The following is a 16937-nucleotide window of genomic DNA, read 5'->3' as shown; positions in this document are numbered from 1 at the left end:
CGGTACGGGACCGGTCCGAGCCTCGCACTGTCCCATCGGTGTCGACCCCCTCGGTACCGATTAATACCTCCATGCCGGTGCTCTTGGCTGAAACACCTACAGTGCATACCCGTACTGCTGCCGACCCTTCCCGGTCCCAGGAACGACATCGGTCTTCCTCTCCCGGTACCGCCTCGGTGCGCTCAGGCAAATCTCTCTTAAAGACCCGCCATGCCGAGCCTTCCACACCGATGTCCAAACGTGCATACCCTGACGTTAGAGACCCAGACTTGTGGGAAAACTCCCCGCACGGTACCGAAGAGGATGCTTCGTCAACCGACGAAGAACCCTCCATGACCGATACCGCCTCAAAACCAGAACAATCCTCTTTTTCTAAATTCCTTAGGGAGATGGCAGCAGCTCTTTCCATCCCCTTAGAGTCCGACTCTAAAAAGTCTCAGGCTTTCCTCGATGCCCTAGACTTTGAGCAACCTCCCAAGGAATTTCTAAAGTTGCCCGTCCACGACATCTTACGGGAAACTTTCTATAAAAACTGGGAGACTCCCCTCACTGTTCCCGGGGCCCCTCGCAAATTGGATAGCTTGTACCGGGTTATTCCAATCCCAGGGTTTGACAAACCTCAATTGCCCCACGAATCCCTCCTGGTGGAATCTACTTTGAAAAAGTCTCAGGGTTCCAATGTATATGCCTCCACCCCTCCTGGCAGAGAGGGAAAAACCATGGATAAATTTGGTAAGCGCCTTTTCCAAAATGCCATGCTAGCCAATAGAGCCAACAACTACACCTTCCACTTCTCCTTCTATATGAAGCATCTGGTGCAACAGATCTCCTCCTTACAGAAATACCTTCCTGAACGTAAGGTCCCTCTTTTCCAACAACATATTTCCAGCCTCCTCCAACTCAGGAAATTCATGGTTCGCTCCATCTACGACTCATTTGAGCTGACCTCTCGCGCATCTGCCATGGCGGTGGCCATGCGATGTTTGGCATGGCTGAGAGTCTCTGACCTGGACATTAACCACCAGGACCGCCTGGCTAACGCACCTTGTCTGGGTGATGAACTCTTCGGAGAGTCCCTGGACTCAACAACCCAGAAACTCTCAGCACATGAGACCAGGTGGGACACTTTGATTAAACCTAAAAAGAAGACTCCACCTGCTCGCACCTACAGACAGCAGTCTTCATACCAGCGCAGGTTCTCGGCCAGACCTCTCAACCCGCCTCAACAGCAGCCTCGCCGACCTCGTCAACAGCATCAATCTCAGGCTCGCTCACAGTCTCACCAACCTGCCAAGCCTCTCCCTCCGTCAAAACCATCTCAGCCCTTTTGACCTTTTTCCTCCAGGGCATAGCCAGTCTCCCACCATCATTGCCTCTTCCTCAGCCTATCGGAGGTCACCTCCAAATCTTCCTCAGCTGTTGGGAGATCATCACATCAGACCAATGGGTCCTCAACATCATTCGCCATGGCTACTCTCTCAACTTCCAGACTCTTCCACCAGACAATCCTCCCGTAGAGTCTGCTTCTCACTCCTCCCAAACCCCCCTCCTCCTGAGGGAGGTCCACTCCCTCCTTCTTCTCAATGCCATCGAAGAGGTGCCTCCGGACCAAAGGGGTCAGGGATTCTACTCCCGCTACTTCCTGGTTCCCAAGAAGACAGGAGACCTTCGTCCCATCCTCGATCTCAGGGACCTCAACAAGTGTCTGGTCAAGGAGAAGTTCAGAATGCTCTCCCTTGCCACGCTTTACCCTCTTCTCTCTCAACACGACTGGCTATGTTCCCTGGACCTCAAAGAGGCCTACACTCACATCCCAATCAATCCGACTTCACGTCGCTACCTACGGTTTCAGATACAGCACCGTCACTATCAGTACAAAGTGCTACCTTTTGGCCTCGCTTCATCGCCCAGGGTGTTCACCAAGTGCCTTATTGTGGTGGCGGCCTTCCTCAGGTCTCACAACCTCCAGGTGTTCCCCTACTTGGACGATTGGTTGGTGAAAGCACCTACGTCTCCACTTGTGCTACAAGCCACTCATCACACCATCTCTTTCCTCCATCTCCTGGGGTTCGAGATCAACTACCCCAAGTCGCATCTGCTTCCCACACAGCGACTTCAGTTCATTGGAGCAGTTCTCGACACCACACTAATGAGGGCGTTTCTCCCCTCCGACCGTCAACGGACCCTGCTCCACCTCTGTCGTCAGGTGCTCCTTCATCACTCCATTCCTGCCCGACAGATGATGGTCCTCCTGGGCCACATGGCCTCGACGGTCCATGTGCTTCCTCTGGCGCGACTCCATCTCAGGACACCTCAATGGACTCTTGCCAACCAATGGTCACAGACCACGGATCTTCTTTCTCATCCCATCTCTGTGACATCGTCTCTTCAGCAATCTCTTCAATGGTGGTTGAACTCCTCAAATCTTTCCAGGGGTCTACACTTTCATCTACCCCCTCACTCCATGATCATAACCACGGATGCCTCCCCCTATGCGTGGGGAGCTCACCTGGGAGATCTACGCACCCAGGGACTCTGGACCCCTCAGGAGCGTCAACATCACATCAATTTCCTGGAACTCAGAGCCATGTTCTATGTTCTCAAGGCCTTCCAGCACCTTCTCTGCCCTCAGGTTCTTCTCCTGTGCACAGACAATCAAGTCGCCATGTACTACATAAACAAGCAAGGCGGCACCGGATCTCGCCTCCCTTGTCAGGAGGCTCTCAGCATCTGGACCTGGGCCACGGCCTGCAATCTCTTCCTCAAGGCTGTCTATATCCAGGGCGAACAGAACTCCCTGGCCGACAATCTCAGCCGCATCCTTCAACCTCACGAGTGGACTCTGGACCCTTCAACACTCCACTCCATCTTTGCTCGCTGGGGCACTCCGCAGGTGGACCTCTTTGCAGCGCCTCACAACCATCAGCTGCCCCAGTTCTGTTCCAGACTTTTCTCTCCTCATCGTCTGACCCCAGATGCATTCCTGCTCGACTGGACGGATCGGTTCCTCTATGCCTTTCCTCCACTACCTCTGATGTTGCGGACGTTATCCAAACTCCGCAGGGACAGGGCCACCATGATTCTCATCGCTCCTCGGTGGCCTCGCCAACACTGGTTCTCCCTCCTGCTTCAGCTCAGCTCCAGGGAGCCCATTCCTCTTCCTGTGTTTCCTACTCTACTTACGCAGCAACGTCAGTCTCTACTGCATCCCAATCTGTCTTCGCTCCACCTGACAGCTTGGTTTCTCTCGGGCTGACCTCTCCAGAGAATCTGTCTCAGCCTGTCCGTCGCATTTTGGATGCCTCCAGGAAACCGGCCACCCTCCAATGTTACCATCAGAAGTGGACCAGGTTCTCCTCTTGGTGTCTACTGCATCATCACGATCCCACCTCATTAGCGGTGGAAACTGTACTGGACTATTTGCTCTCTCTGTCCGACGCTGGCCTCAAGTCTACCTCAATCAGAGTCCACCTCAGTGCCATCACTGCGTTTCATGAGCCTATCCTCGGAAAACCTCTCACAGCTCATCCACTGGTTTCCCGGTTCATGAGAGGCCTCTTCAATGTCAAACCACCTCTGAAGCCTCCTCCTGTCGTCTGGGACCTGAATGTGGTTTTATCAGCCCTCATGAAACCCCCTTTTGAGCCTCTTGCCACAACTTCGCTCAAACTTCTCACATGGAAGGTGCTTTTCCTCATTGCCATCACCTCTGCCAGGAGGGTTAGTGAGATGCATGCACTGGTCGCCGATCCACCGTTCACTGTTTTTCACCATGACAAGGTGGTTCTGCGTACCCATCCTAAATTCCTTCCCAAGGTGGTCTCGGCTTTTCACCTCAACCAGTCCATTGTGTTGCCTGTCTTTTTCCCTAAACCCCATTCTCATCCTGGGGAACAGGCGTTGCACACGCTGGATTGTAAGCGTGCCCTTGCATACTATCTTGACCGTACCAGGGCTCACCGCTCGTCCCCTCAGCTCTTTCTGACCTTCGATCCTAACCGTCTAGGTCGTCCTGTCTTTAAACGGACGCTTTCCAACTGGCTTGCTGCCTGTATTGCGTTCTGTTATGCTCGGGCCGGTCTCTCACTGGAAGGTGTCACGGCCCACAGGGTCAGAGCTATGGCTGCTTCTGTGGCTTTCCTCCGTTCCACGCCCATCGAGGAAATCTGCAAGGCTGCCACTTGGTACTCAGTTCACACGTTCACTACTCACTACTCTCTGGATGCCTTCTCCAGATGGGATGGACACTTCGGCCAATCTGTGTTACAAAATTTATTTTCCTAATGGCCAACCATCCCTCCTCCCTCTCTGTTAGCTTGGAGGTCACCCATGCGTTAAGAATATGCTGCCTGCTTGTCCTGGCATAAAGCACAGTTACTTACCGTAACAGGTGTTATCCAGGGACAGCAGGCAGATATTCTTACATCCCACCCTCCTCCCCGGGTTGGCTTCTTAGCTGGCTTATCTTAACTGGGGACCACGCTCTCCTCCGTCGGGCGGGAAGGCACTCGCGCATGCGCGGTGCGGCCAACTAGAACTTTCTAGTTAAAAAGGTCCGTACCGGGGCTCCGTCGGTGACATCACCCATGCGTTAAGAATATCTGCCTGCTGTCCCTGGATAACACCTGTTACGGTAAGTAACTGTGCTTTTCGGTCTCTCCTGACTTTTCTGATACAATCCCTTGGAATTACCTTCTACATATACAACATTCAACTGTTATCTACCCTCTCTTCATGCTACATAATTCAAAACTAATCCTTATTTCATAATTAATAACTTTTGTACTATAATGTATCTTAAATAGAAAATTATCTTAGATCTTTCTTCAAAAAAAGCATTTCATTTCATTTTAAAAAATCCAATTTAAATAGAAAAAAATCAGATTACATTTTTTTAAACCATTGATTTTTACCCATCCTGTATGTACAGTTACAGATTAAATTTCATTGTCTATTGTGAAATAATTATCATTGTTTGATTTGTAAGACCTATTGTGGTAATCGCTTGTCCTTTCACATGCCTTGTGTGCAACTTCTGTATCTTGTTTTCTATTTCAGAAGTCATAGATTTTGGTATTTCTGTTGGTTGAATTGCTTGTCTCATAAACATTGTGTTCTCTGTTTTTACTTTTTCTGTCTTCTTTCTGTTCCCTTCTCTCATCATGGCTTTCTGCCACATGCTTCTCTTCTGGTTCCTTATGCTCTTCTTCCATTCTGCCCCCTTGATCTTCATTTGATCTCCATTCCTCCTTCCCCTCACTAACTTTGTTCTCTTACCATTCATATCACCTTCTTTCTCTTCCTCCCTTTCTCCTGTTCTCTCCTCTCCCTCCATCTTATCACTTTCCTTTCTGTCCCTTTCTTCTTCCCCACCTCTCCCTTCTTCCAACAGGCATATACCACTAACACCCACGAGGACCAGATGCTGAAGTTTTACATAAAAAGTTTCTTGGTGGGATCTATCGATGCTCACAAGGAGGGATCACGCCACTGGATCCGGGACAAGGGGCCAGTTGTGGAGAGGTGCCAAGCAATGGTTTATATTTCTATGTATGGTACTGGAATTTGATGTGTTGCTATGATACTGAGCAGGTATTGTCTCTCTCTCCTATAGCTATATTGGATTTATTGAAAGTTATCGAGACCCATTTGGTTCCCGTGGCGAGTTTGAAGGTAATGTGATTTACATCTCCAGTAGTAATAATAGTAAACATTTGCAGGCAAGGGACTATATGGCCCACCCAATCTGCCCAGAAGTCCCATGTCTGTTGTCATGAGCAGTCTGCCTCCTGATCACGGAGAAGTCTTCTTCACCTCATTGTTGCCTTGGCAGGACAAGTCTCACTTAGCCAGTCTTTCTCTCTTTCAGCCTCCAACAGGTTCCTATAGCTTTAAAACAGTTTCCACAATGTCCACAGAGTACTAAGTCTTTTCAGCAATCCATTCATTTAAATCTCTCTCTTCTACATCCCCCTCCTTCAAATAAAAACCTGTCAACTCTATAGGATCCTGTCCCTATAAAGAAGCTGGGTGCATCCCTCGACAGCTTACACTTCTACCAGCTGTTTTATTTCCCTTAGCCTCTCTATAGCTGGAGGGCCCACCTCTTATACGTGGATACATAGGATCCAGCTCTGGGGTGCTAAGCATACCCAATATTGAGGGGTAATTTGTATATTTGGCACCACCAATCATTTTGAAATGTTGACACCTATGCATAGCTGCATGATGTACTGTTTCATTTCCTAGGGAAAGATCCTATCCTTCCCCTACCCTTGACACTTTCTTTGCTTTCCCCAGCTGATGACTCTGGGTGAGTTAAGTTGGTCTCTCCCCCTTTCTTGGAAGAAGCCAGTGATTGTCTCTCAATTCCTTACAGATTCCTGAGGGCTGAACTTAGAAACTTTCTTGGGCATTCTGGCTGGCTTAGGAGCCTGTCTGTCTTTAGAAACATAGAAAGATGACGGCAGATAAGGGCCATAGCCCATCAAGTCTGCCCACACTATTTACCCACCCTCTTAAGTCTACTGACCCCCTAAAGAATAATTGTAATTATACTGTCACTCTACTGACCCGCTCATTCAGTCCTAGTGACCCTATCCCTTGGCATGACCTCGTAGGGATCCCACATAGGTATCCCATTTGTTCTTGAAGTCTGAGATGCTGCGTGCCTCGACCACCTGCACTGGAAGCTCGTTCCAATGCTCAATCACTCTCTCCGTGAAGAAGTATTTCCTGGTGTCTCCACGAAACTTCCCTCCCCTGAGCTTGAGCGGATGTCCTCTTGTGGTCGAGGGTCCCCTGAGAAGAAAGATATCATCTTCCACCTCTACCCGTCCCGTGATGTACTTAAATGTCTTAATCATGTCTCCCCTCTCCCTACGCTCCTCGAGAGTGTAGAGCTGCAATTTGCTCAGTCTTTCTTCGTACGGGAGACCCTTGAAATACTAACGTGCAAAATCACTAATGCGCAGTTAGAAGAATCACTAACCACAACCCTATTCTATATCCCACCCAAAAAATGGTCAAGCGCAAAAGAGGAATTCGCCGAATTCCTTACCCTATCTAATCTAAATGGTTCATACAACTTGCTTCTGGGAGACATAAACACTCACTTAGAACAAACAACAAAACCTGAAATAACTGAAATCGCCAACCTCCTAATGTCACTGGACTTTCCAAACCCAGACGCAGAAATAACCCACGAAAAAGGACACAAACTAGACCTAATCACCTTCTCCCACAAAGAAATAGCCCCCAAAATACAATATCACTCAGGGCCCTGGGAAAAATGTATTTGGTCAGACCACTACATTGGCAAGTTCAATCTACATTGGCTAAAACAAAACACTCAACAAAAACACAAAAACGCCAATATGAACACAGTAACCAGCCGTGGCATCATAAACCCAACCGAATTCTGGACCCACTATGAGTTACAACCCCCAATCAATGAAACACAGGACTTCCCCACAAAATGGGAAACTTACAGCAAAGAACTCTTAAACAAAATTGCACCATATAAAACCTACAAAAAGAAAAATAGACCACCAAATGAATGGTATGATGGGGAACTACTAACCACCAAACAGGAACTAAGAAAATTGGAAAGAATCTGGCAAAAAACAAACAATGAGTCAGACAAGACAAAATGGAAACAAAAAATGAAAATATACAAAAATATGATCAAAGAAAAACGCAGTAAGCATTATGCGAAAAAAAATTGGTACTTCAAAAATAAACAGCAAAGAACTATTCAAACTAGTAAAAACCATAACCGACACAACACAAATACTGAAAAAGGACACTGAGCCCACTCCATCGGCACAAACCCTAGCCAATTTCTTTCAAAATAAAATCACAGAGCTAAGAGCAACACTACCCACGACCACAACAAATGCTCCTCAATTCCTGGAACCCCACGACCAAGACACCAAGGTAGACATGATATGGGACCACCTTGAATACCCAAACTGGCAGCAATTCCTGAATTTATTTAACAAGTACACCAAATCTAACTGCCTACTTGATGCATGTCCCCCTAAAATCATGACAGTTGCCCCCCTAGAATTTAAAAAGGAACTTTTTGCATGGCTAACATCCACCCTTACAAGCGGAACATTAAACAAAAAAATGGGTCACATACTAATCACCCCAATCCCCAAAGACCAGAAAGCCTCCTCAGCCTCGACAACCAATTTCAGACCCATAGCAAGCATTCCACTCTTCACAAAGATACAGGAAGGACTGGTCAACCTTCAATTAGTCAACTACCTGGACAAATTTAACCTCCTTAGCGAACACCAATCAGGATTCAGGAAAGGATACAACACTGAAACTGTCCTAGCCTCCTTACTGAACCACCTCTATGATCTCTTCAGTAAAGGCAAAAGCGCACTGATCCTACAATTAGATCTCAGCAGTGCGTTCGATTTGGTAGACCATGAAATCATGCTACTGTGCCTTGAAGCAATGGGAATATCAGGAAAGGCAAAGAAATGGTTCCAAGAATTCCTAACAAACAGATCCTACAGAGTAATTGGCAATGGAAACTACTCCAAACCATGGAAAAACCCATCAGGCGTGCCTCAAGGTTCCCCCCTATCACCCACACTTTTCAATATCTATATCGCCTCCTTAGGCCACCTACTACAAAAATTAAATTTAATACACTACATTTACGCCGACGACATATCCATCCTTATACCCTTAAACGACATCACAAAAGAAATTGTAGATAACCTCTCATACACAATGACCGAAATCAATAAATGGACCAACAACTTCAAACTAAAACTTAACGCAGAGAAAACAAAAGTCTTTCTGGCTAGTCCTAATGACAAAATTTCAAATACATCGATAAAAATAAACAACCACGAATACCCAATTTCCAAAAACATAAAAATACTAGGTATCACGCTAGACACTCATCTAACTATGACTGACCACACAAACGCACTAGTCAAAAAATGCTTTTACACGTTATGGAAACTAAGAACCATAAAAAAATACTTTGACCCTACATCATTCAGGTTGCTGGTACAAGCACTGACCCTATCCCTTCTTGATTATTGCAACATCATATATTTGGGCATCCCACAAAAAACAATCAAAAAACTAAGACTCATACAAAACACCGCCGTCCGCCTAATTTTCGGACTAAGAAAAAACGACCACATCAGCCCTTACTATAAAAAACTGCATTGGCTTCCAATAGAAGCGCGAATTATATTCAAATTTGCTTGCACCTGTTTTAAACAAGCCTGGGGAACAGCACCTTCATATCTACAAACACACTTCACCCTACACAACCCCACAAGAACGACCAGGAACAAAAACATCTTTGCTTACCCAAAGATTACAGGCTGCAGATACAAAGCCTTCCTAGATAGAACCTTTAAGTTCCAAGCGAACAGACAGCAAATCTGGCTGAAAAACCACATAATCGAACCCAATGTAACTTATAATGCATTCCGCAAAACAATCAAAACTGCCCTATTCGCAAAATACATTGACTAAAACGGTCCCCAACGTCACCAGGTCTCCTCTCCCCACAAAACGCATTTTCTCTCTCCCTACAAACCCCTCATACCTTGATCTCCTCGAACCCAGAACTCCAACTCATGGTTGTTCTAATTCCCTCAGACACTCATTACCCTTAGATCTCATTTAGACTCTTTGTACGATATTGTATTTAGACTTAATGTATAGTATTGTATTTAGACTTAATGTATAGTATTGTTATTCAGTCTCACGGTATTGTATAGTATCGTATTGTATGTGGATCTACTGTTTTGTTTTGTATTGTTTTAAAACCTTTAATATTCGCTGAATGTCCAGCCTTCTTACTATGTAAACCGCCTAGAAGTCGTCTGACTATGGCGGTATAGAAAAATAAAGTTATTATTATTATTATTATTTAGCCCCGAGACCATCCTGGTGGCCATCCGCTGAACCGATTCAACTCTGAGCACATCCTTACGGTAATGTGGCCTCCAGAATTGAACACAGTATTCCAGATGCGGTCTCACCATGGCTCTGTACAGTGGCATCATGACTTCAGGTTTCCTGTTGACGAAGCTTCTCTTGATACAACCTATCATTTGCCGTGCTTTAGATGAAGCCTTCTCCACTTGAGTGGCTGCTTTCATGTCAGCACTGATGATTACTCCTAAGTCTCGTTCTGCCGTAGTCCTTGCTAAAGTTTCTCCATTCAGGGTGTAAGTTCTGCAAGGATTTCCGTTGCCGAGATGCATGACCTTACATTTCTTGGCGTTGAAGCCCAGCTGCCAGATCAAGGACCAACTTTCTAAAGTATGCAGGTCTTGCTCCATAGCATCCTGAAGATTATAGCCGTTTACTATATTGCATAGTTTGGCGTCATCAGCGAATAAGGTTACCTTGCCTTGGAGCCCTTGAGTCAGATCCCTAATGAATATGTTGAAGAGGAGTGGGCCCAGGACCGAACCCTGTGGCACTCCGCTGGTCACCTCCGACATTTTAGAAAGGGTACCGTTGACCACCACCCTCTGAAGTCTGCCACTAAGCCAATCTTTAACCCATGCAGTTAGAGTCTCTCCTAATCCCATAGATTTCATCTTGTTCAGCAGCCTGCGGTGTGGGACGCTGTCAAACGCTTTGCTGAAGTCCAGGTACATGACGTCCAAGGACTCTCCTGAGTCTAGTCTTCTTGTTACCCAGTCAAAGAAGCTTATTAGATTGGACTGGCATGACCTACCCTTGGTGAATCCATGTTGGCTGGGATCCCGGAGATTTCCCTCATTCAGGATCGTATCTAATTTATACTTAATTAGTGTTTCCATGAGTTTGCACACTATTGAGGTGAGGCTTACTGGTCTATAGTTCGCAGCCTCAGCCTTGCAACCCTTTTTATGTAGAGGAACGACGTTGGCTGTTTTCCAGTCCAACGGAACTTTCCCAGTACTTAGTGAGAGATTGAAGAGCACCGCCAACGGTTCTGCCAGGACATCTCTCAATTCTCTGAGCACTCTTGGGTGTAAATTGTCCGGTCCCATGGCCTTGTTTACCTTTAGCCTTGCCAGTTCGTTGTAGACGTCCCCAGGAGTGAACTCAAAATTCTGAAACGGGTCATCCACGTCTTGTATTATCATCAACTGTGGTCCGTGTCCCGGTGCTTCGCAGGTGAAGACTGAGCAGAAATATTCATTTAGTAGTTCTGCTTTTTCTGAATCCGCCACCGCGTAGTTTCCGTCCGGTTGTCTAAGGCGTACTATACCGTCTGTGTTCCTTTTCCTATCGCTGATATACCTAAAGAAGGATTTGTCCCCTTTTTTAATGTTTTTTGCCAGAGTTTCTTCCACTCGACGTTTGGCCTCCCTAACTGCTGTTTTGACCGCTGCAGATCTGGTCTTATATTCTACTTTAGTTTCTCTTCTCTGGGTGCGTTTGTAGGAAAGAAATGCTTTTGTCTTCTCCTTAATGAGGAGTGAGATCTCTTCAGTGAACCATTGGGGTTTGTTGTTTCTTTGCCGTTTATCTACTGATTTTATGTAGCGATTAGTTGCTTCGTGTATGGATGATTTCAGGTACGACCACATAGTTTCCACATTGCCGGTCTCTGCTTGGTCCTGTAGCGTCTGATGAACGTGATCTCCCATACGTGCGAAGTCGGCGCCCCGAAAGTTGAGCACCTTTGTTTTTGTAATTGATTTAGGGGATCCTTTCCCAATGTTGAACCATACCATGTTATAGTCGCTGGAGGCTAGCGTATCTCCTACCGAGACCTCTGAGATGCTTTCCCCGTTTGTGAGTACCAGGTCTAGGATCGTCCGGGCCCTAGTGGGCTCCGTTACCATCTGTCTGAGATGTACTCCTTTTATGGAGTTCAGAAGCCTCCTGCTGCTGCTGGTTGCTGCTGAAAATGAAACCATTTTTCTATTGCTAAGTTTGATGATTCACTTTCTTTGTTTTATTTATTTATTTATCCCCGCCCCGCGAGTTACACACTTACGTACAAAATATAAAGTTACATATAACAAACAAGTCACAATGATGACAGACAACTCTATAAACATTAAAACAGTCCAGACCATAGAATACAACAGTGACCAACACCTGCAATCAACAGTCTCCACTATTCCTCATTTAAATAATCTCAGACCCTGTATTTCATCTGACAAAACAAGTGCCTTTTGAGTACATAAGAACATAAGCAGTGCCTCTGCTGGGTCAGACCAGAGGTCCATCACGCCCAGCAGTCCGCTCACACGGCGGCCCATCAGGTCCAGGACCTGTATAGTAATCCTCTATCTATACCCTTCAAGAGTAATTTCTTGAAATTATATTCTGCTGATGACGTATATACTCAAGGAGGGTGTTCTATTCCCTAGGCCCAGTACAATGAAAGATACTATCCCTGTATGATGTTGACCTCAAATTCTGTACAGATGGAATTTGCAGATCGAAATGGTTTGTGGACTGCAACAATCAAGTCGGATCATGTGACAAGATACTCTGGAGCAGGAGTTTGGGAACCAAGTTGTGTAAGCACATGAAAACGGTCACCAGTAACTTAAAGCGTATCCTGTCCCTTAACTTCAACCAATACAGACTTGTATAATATTTGGTCACATGCTCTTCCCAATTTGATCTTACCACCGAATTTTGGGCAACCTGTAGTGCACACAAAGCTGATCTCGGCACTCCCAAGAACACCAAGCTACAATAATCGAGGACTGATAGCACCATCGTCTGTAGCACCATCCTAAACAGATGTGCTGCCATATAAGGTCTAAGGCTATTCACCAACCAGTGGTGGAAATACAACTTCCAAACTTCTGATAAAACATCTCAAAAGTGAAGTACAATCATAGATAGTTCCTTACAATTTGCTATACAAATCTAACCAACTACTTGCAGGAGATTACACCCTATGAAAACATAAAAAATGATGGTGGGGAAAAACTGTATGGCAGATTCAATCTGCCCATCCATATCAGCTTCTAAGCTCTACAATCTCTCCCTCAGTGCTAATCCTATGCTTTCTTTAATTCAGATGCAGCCTATGTCTCTACCACCTTCACTAGGAGGCCGTTCCACATATCCACCACCCTTTATGTAAAGAAACATTTCCTTAAATTAGTCCCGCGTCTTTCACTTTTAACCTTCATCCCCCTCATTCCAGAGCTTCCTTTCAGTTGAAAGAGGCCTGCCTCCTGTGCATTTAAGCCCAGAGATATGATAAGAGACATTTAAATATGAAAATATGCTGAAATTAAACATACAGAAAATGGAACTTATGTTTGTTGGGAATGATGATTGTTTATTGCGAGTGAAAGAAGTTGAATTCCAAAATACAAAATTGACTGTTACCTCATGTTATGAGATTACTAAGTATTTATTTAGATAGTTGCCTCAATGGAAAATAATATTTTGTATGTGATTAAAGGTGCGTTTATGCAGATGAGGTTTTTGTCAGGAGTGAGACCAATGTTATCAGTGTTAGACTTCCAAATTGTGGTTCAAAGTCTTGTCATTAACAAAATAGATTTCTGTAATGCACTGTTTTTAGGCATTACTAAAACAAGGGTTTGTGCCTTTCAAGTGATATAGAACACAGCTGCAAGGTAAATATCTGGAGTGTTAAGATACGATCATATAACTCCAGTTCTAAAAAAAAAAATTACATTGGTTACCCATTGAATTTAGTTAGTACAGAATTTTGACCATCATACAACATATAGGCATCTGTGGAGAGACACCGTGGTATTTGACCCAAGCTTTGAGAAAATACATGCCAAACCAGGCTTTACAATCAGATTCTGCAGAGCTTATCATTGGAATATAATCATAATATACACTGTAGAAAAACCTGTATGGCAGCTGTCTCTGTGGCAGGCCCAAAGCTATGGAACTCAATGAAAGGTTAACTAAAACTGTGCAGATTTTTAAGTCTTTTAAAAAATCTTTAAAGACATGTTTATGAGAGCATTCAAGATCTGAGTATTTTAAAATGATCAGATGCTTTACCTTTCTTATGAAGACTAAATATGAGATGGTAGTAGAGAATGACACAGGGAAAAATTTATCTCTGCCTCCGCAAACTGTCTGATTCCATAAAAAATAACTATTTGAGGCTTGTGAACCCTCAAATAGTTATTTTATATTAAACTTATTTTATTAAAGTATAAAAAGAAACAATATTCTGTACAATTGTCATTTTATAAACACAAATAATGCAGAGCAAGGATCAGCAAAACCCCTGTCTCCCCTCCCCTTCACAAATATCCCCTCCACTATTGAGAAAACTGAATAAGCCAAATTACTACGGAATGCTACACAGAAAAAACATGCTAACAGAATACCACAGTCACACATGACAGAAATAGTGTTGGGGGAGTGCAACTAGGGCAACTGCCCCCTGGTTAGAGAGAGCCCTAAGCCAACTTGAAGCTAAAGAAGCACAGTCTGGGCTTTGTGGTCCCCAGTTATGTCTAACACCAGCTCTAGCAGGATACATATTTCAAATCAGGTGTAGTCTAATCACAAAATAGAAAATAATTGCTGCCTTGATTGCCGGTGGGGGAGGCCTGACAGCTGTTTAAAGGGGCTAATCCGTTTTTGCATCGCACATTTGTGGTGTGGGCCAGGATATGGACCCGCCTTTTTCGCGCTTGACTTTTTTTTTTTTTTTGTAGTACCCCATTGTGGGTGGCAGCGGGTTTTGAGCCTGGAAAAGTAGATACTTGCATCCATCTTCTATCTCTGTGTATGTATTGTTCCCCATGTTCAGCATCTCCCTTCTCTATGTCTCCTATTTGTCCCTTTCTAGTATTTCCCCTGTGCCCATTTCCCTGTCTTCATCATCTCATCATTCTATGATTCCCTCCCCCTGTGTACAGTATCACTCCTCCATATCCCTATGCTCCCTCTGTCCAGCATCTTCCCTCTGCGTTCTTATTTTCCCCCATGTCTAGCCATCTTCTCTTTGTGTCCATATACCCTCCCATATCTAGCATTAACCCTCTGTGTCCATATACCACCCCCATGCTGCAATCCCCTTTTTGTCTCTGTTCTTATTCTTCCATCCATGCCCACCATCTCCCTCCCGTCTTTTTGTATATTGCCCTGTGTCTAGCTTTTCCCCTCTCTTACTCGCTTACACCAATGTGTTTCTCACATTTCTCACTTGTGATCCTGCTTGTCACTGCATGAATACCGTGAAGTTGCATGAATATTGTGAAGTTTTATCATTATTATTATTGTAAAGTTTTATAATCAGCCTCATATTCATATTTGTACTGTCTCTCTACTATCACCAAGGCCATATCTGTTTCACCCATAGCCAAAATGAGGGCATCAAATACCACACAGATAGTATTATGCATCATCTACCTAACTTACTATAGATGCCAGTGTAACGACGAAAGACCCCCTGAACAAATCCCAATCCACATCTCCTGGCAAAGGCCACTCAAACAGACAAAACCAACTCCCTCTCCTCAAACCCTTTTTAACTGCTCAGAACTCGGTCCTTTTCAAATACCCGCAGTAAACCCTAAATATAAAGCATCCAAACAACACAGAAACAAGACCAAAAACAAAAAAAACTTAAAACAACTGAAACATATTGAAACCCCCACCCCCAAACAATACAGGAACTTCAAAGGATACTATCTCAACGCCCGGTCGGTGAGAAATAAGGCACACATCATACATGACTGGATAGAACACAAAAACCCGGACATCATATTCCTAACCGAAACATGGATGATCTCAGACACAGATGTCATTATGAAGGAAATGTTACCGCAGGGCTATAAAATCGTCCCAATAACTAGAAGCTGGAAAAGAGGAGGGGGCCTAGCGATAATCCTTAAATGCTACTTTGACTTCACCAGAATGGACTCAAAAATCACAGAAGATCTGGAAATCATCACTTGCAAGATCACCAACCCCGAACTGGAAGAATCTCTAATAGCCACACTATTCTACATCCCCCCCCCCAATAAATGGTCAAGTGCAAAAGAAGAATTCTTTGAATACCTTTCATCCAATACCATAAAAGGCCCATACAACTTACTTCTGGGAGACATAAATGTTCACCTAGAGAAAAAGGAAAAACTGGAAGTGACAGAAATTGACTTGTTCCTAAATACCCTGGGCTTTGAAATTCCTGACAAAGAGGAAACACATGAAAAGGGACACCAACTGGACATCGTCACTTTTTCCCACAAAGACCCCGACACAAAAAAAATACAATACCATGCAGGAAAATGGGTTAAGAACATATGGTCAGATCACTATACTTTCAATTTTGAATTATGTTGGCAAAAGAAACACTCAACAGCAAAACATATAAACAAAACCAGTTTGAAAAAAACAGTCACCTGCAGAAACATCACCAATCCAACAGAATTCTGGACCCATTATAAACTACACCCCAAAATAGAAGAAGAGCAAGACTTCCCCACTAGATGGGACAAATTCACAAAAGACACACTAAATCAAATAGCTCCTGTTCAATCATACAAAAAGAACACAAGGGCATCAAAAGAATGGTATGACGCCGAATTATTAGCCCTCAAACAAGATCTCAGAAAACTGGAAAGAGTATGGCAAAAAACAGACAAAGTGGAAGATAAAATTAAATGGAAACAAAAAATTAAAAATTACAAGAATCGGATCAAAGAAAAGCATTATAACTGTTATGCACAAAAAATAGGAACAACCAATACAAACAGTAGAGAACTATTCAAACTAGTAAGCAAAATAACAGACACCACACAGATACTACAGAACCATCACGATCAAATCCCAGAGGTCTCCACCCTAGCCAACCACTTTAGGAAAAAAATCACCGACCTCAGAGCCTCAATACCCCCTCCTCCACCCAATCTTGAATTCAACCTCAAAACGCAGAGTAGTGAATCCAAAGGCAATATGAGCTGGAACCA

The 16937-nt window shown here is 44.5% G+C and overlaps 1 protein-coding gene across 2 annotated transcripts in view; it reads left to right on the top strand.

The window, feature by feature from the left end:
• Window positions 1–16937, top strand: part of DPP3 (dipeptidyl peptidase 3) — a 165437-nt gene that overhangs the window by 94893 nt on the left and 53607 nt on the right. For both annotated transcript variants that reach the window (XM_033954494.1, XM_033954495.1), the window contains exons 8-9: window positions 5393–5523; window positions 5615–5673. In XM_033954494.1, coding sequence (XP_033810385.1) covers window positions 5393–5523; window positions 5615–5673 — 190 coding nt within the window. The remainder of the gene's footprint in view (window positions 1–5392; window positions 5524–5614; window positions 5674–16937) is intronic.

This window comes from Geotrypetes seraphini, chromosome 8 (assembly GCF_902459505.1).
Source record: "Geotrypetes seraphini chromosome 8, aGeoSer1.1, whole genome shotgun sequence".
In the NCBI taxonomy this organism is placed as follows: Eukaryota; Metazoa; Chordata; class Amphibia; order Gymnophiona; family Dermophiidae; genus Geotrypetes; species Geotrypetes seraphini.
Note: the sequence above shows the minus strand (reverse complement) of the source record. Positions and strands in the feature narration are given on the sequence as shown.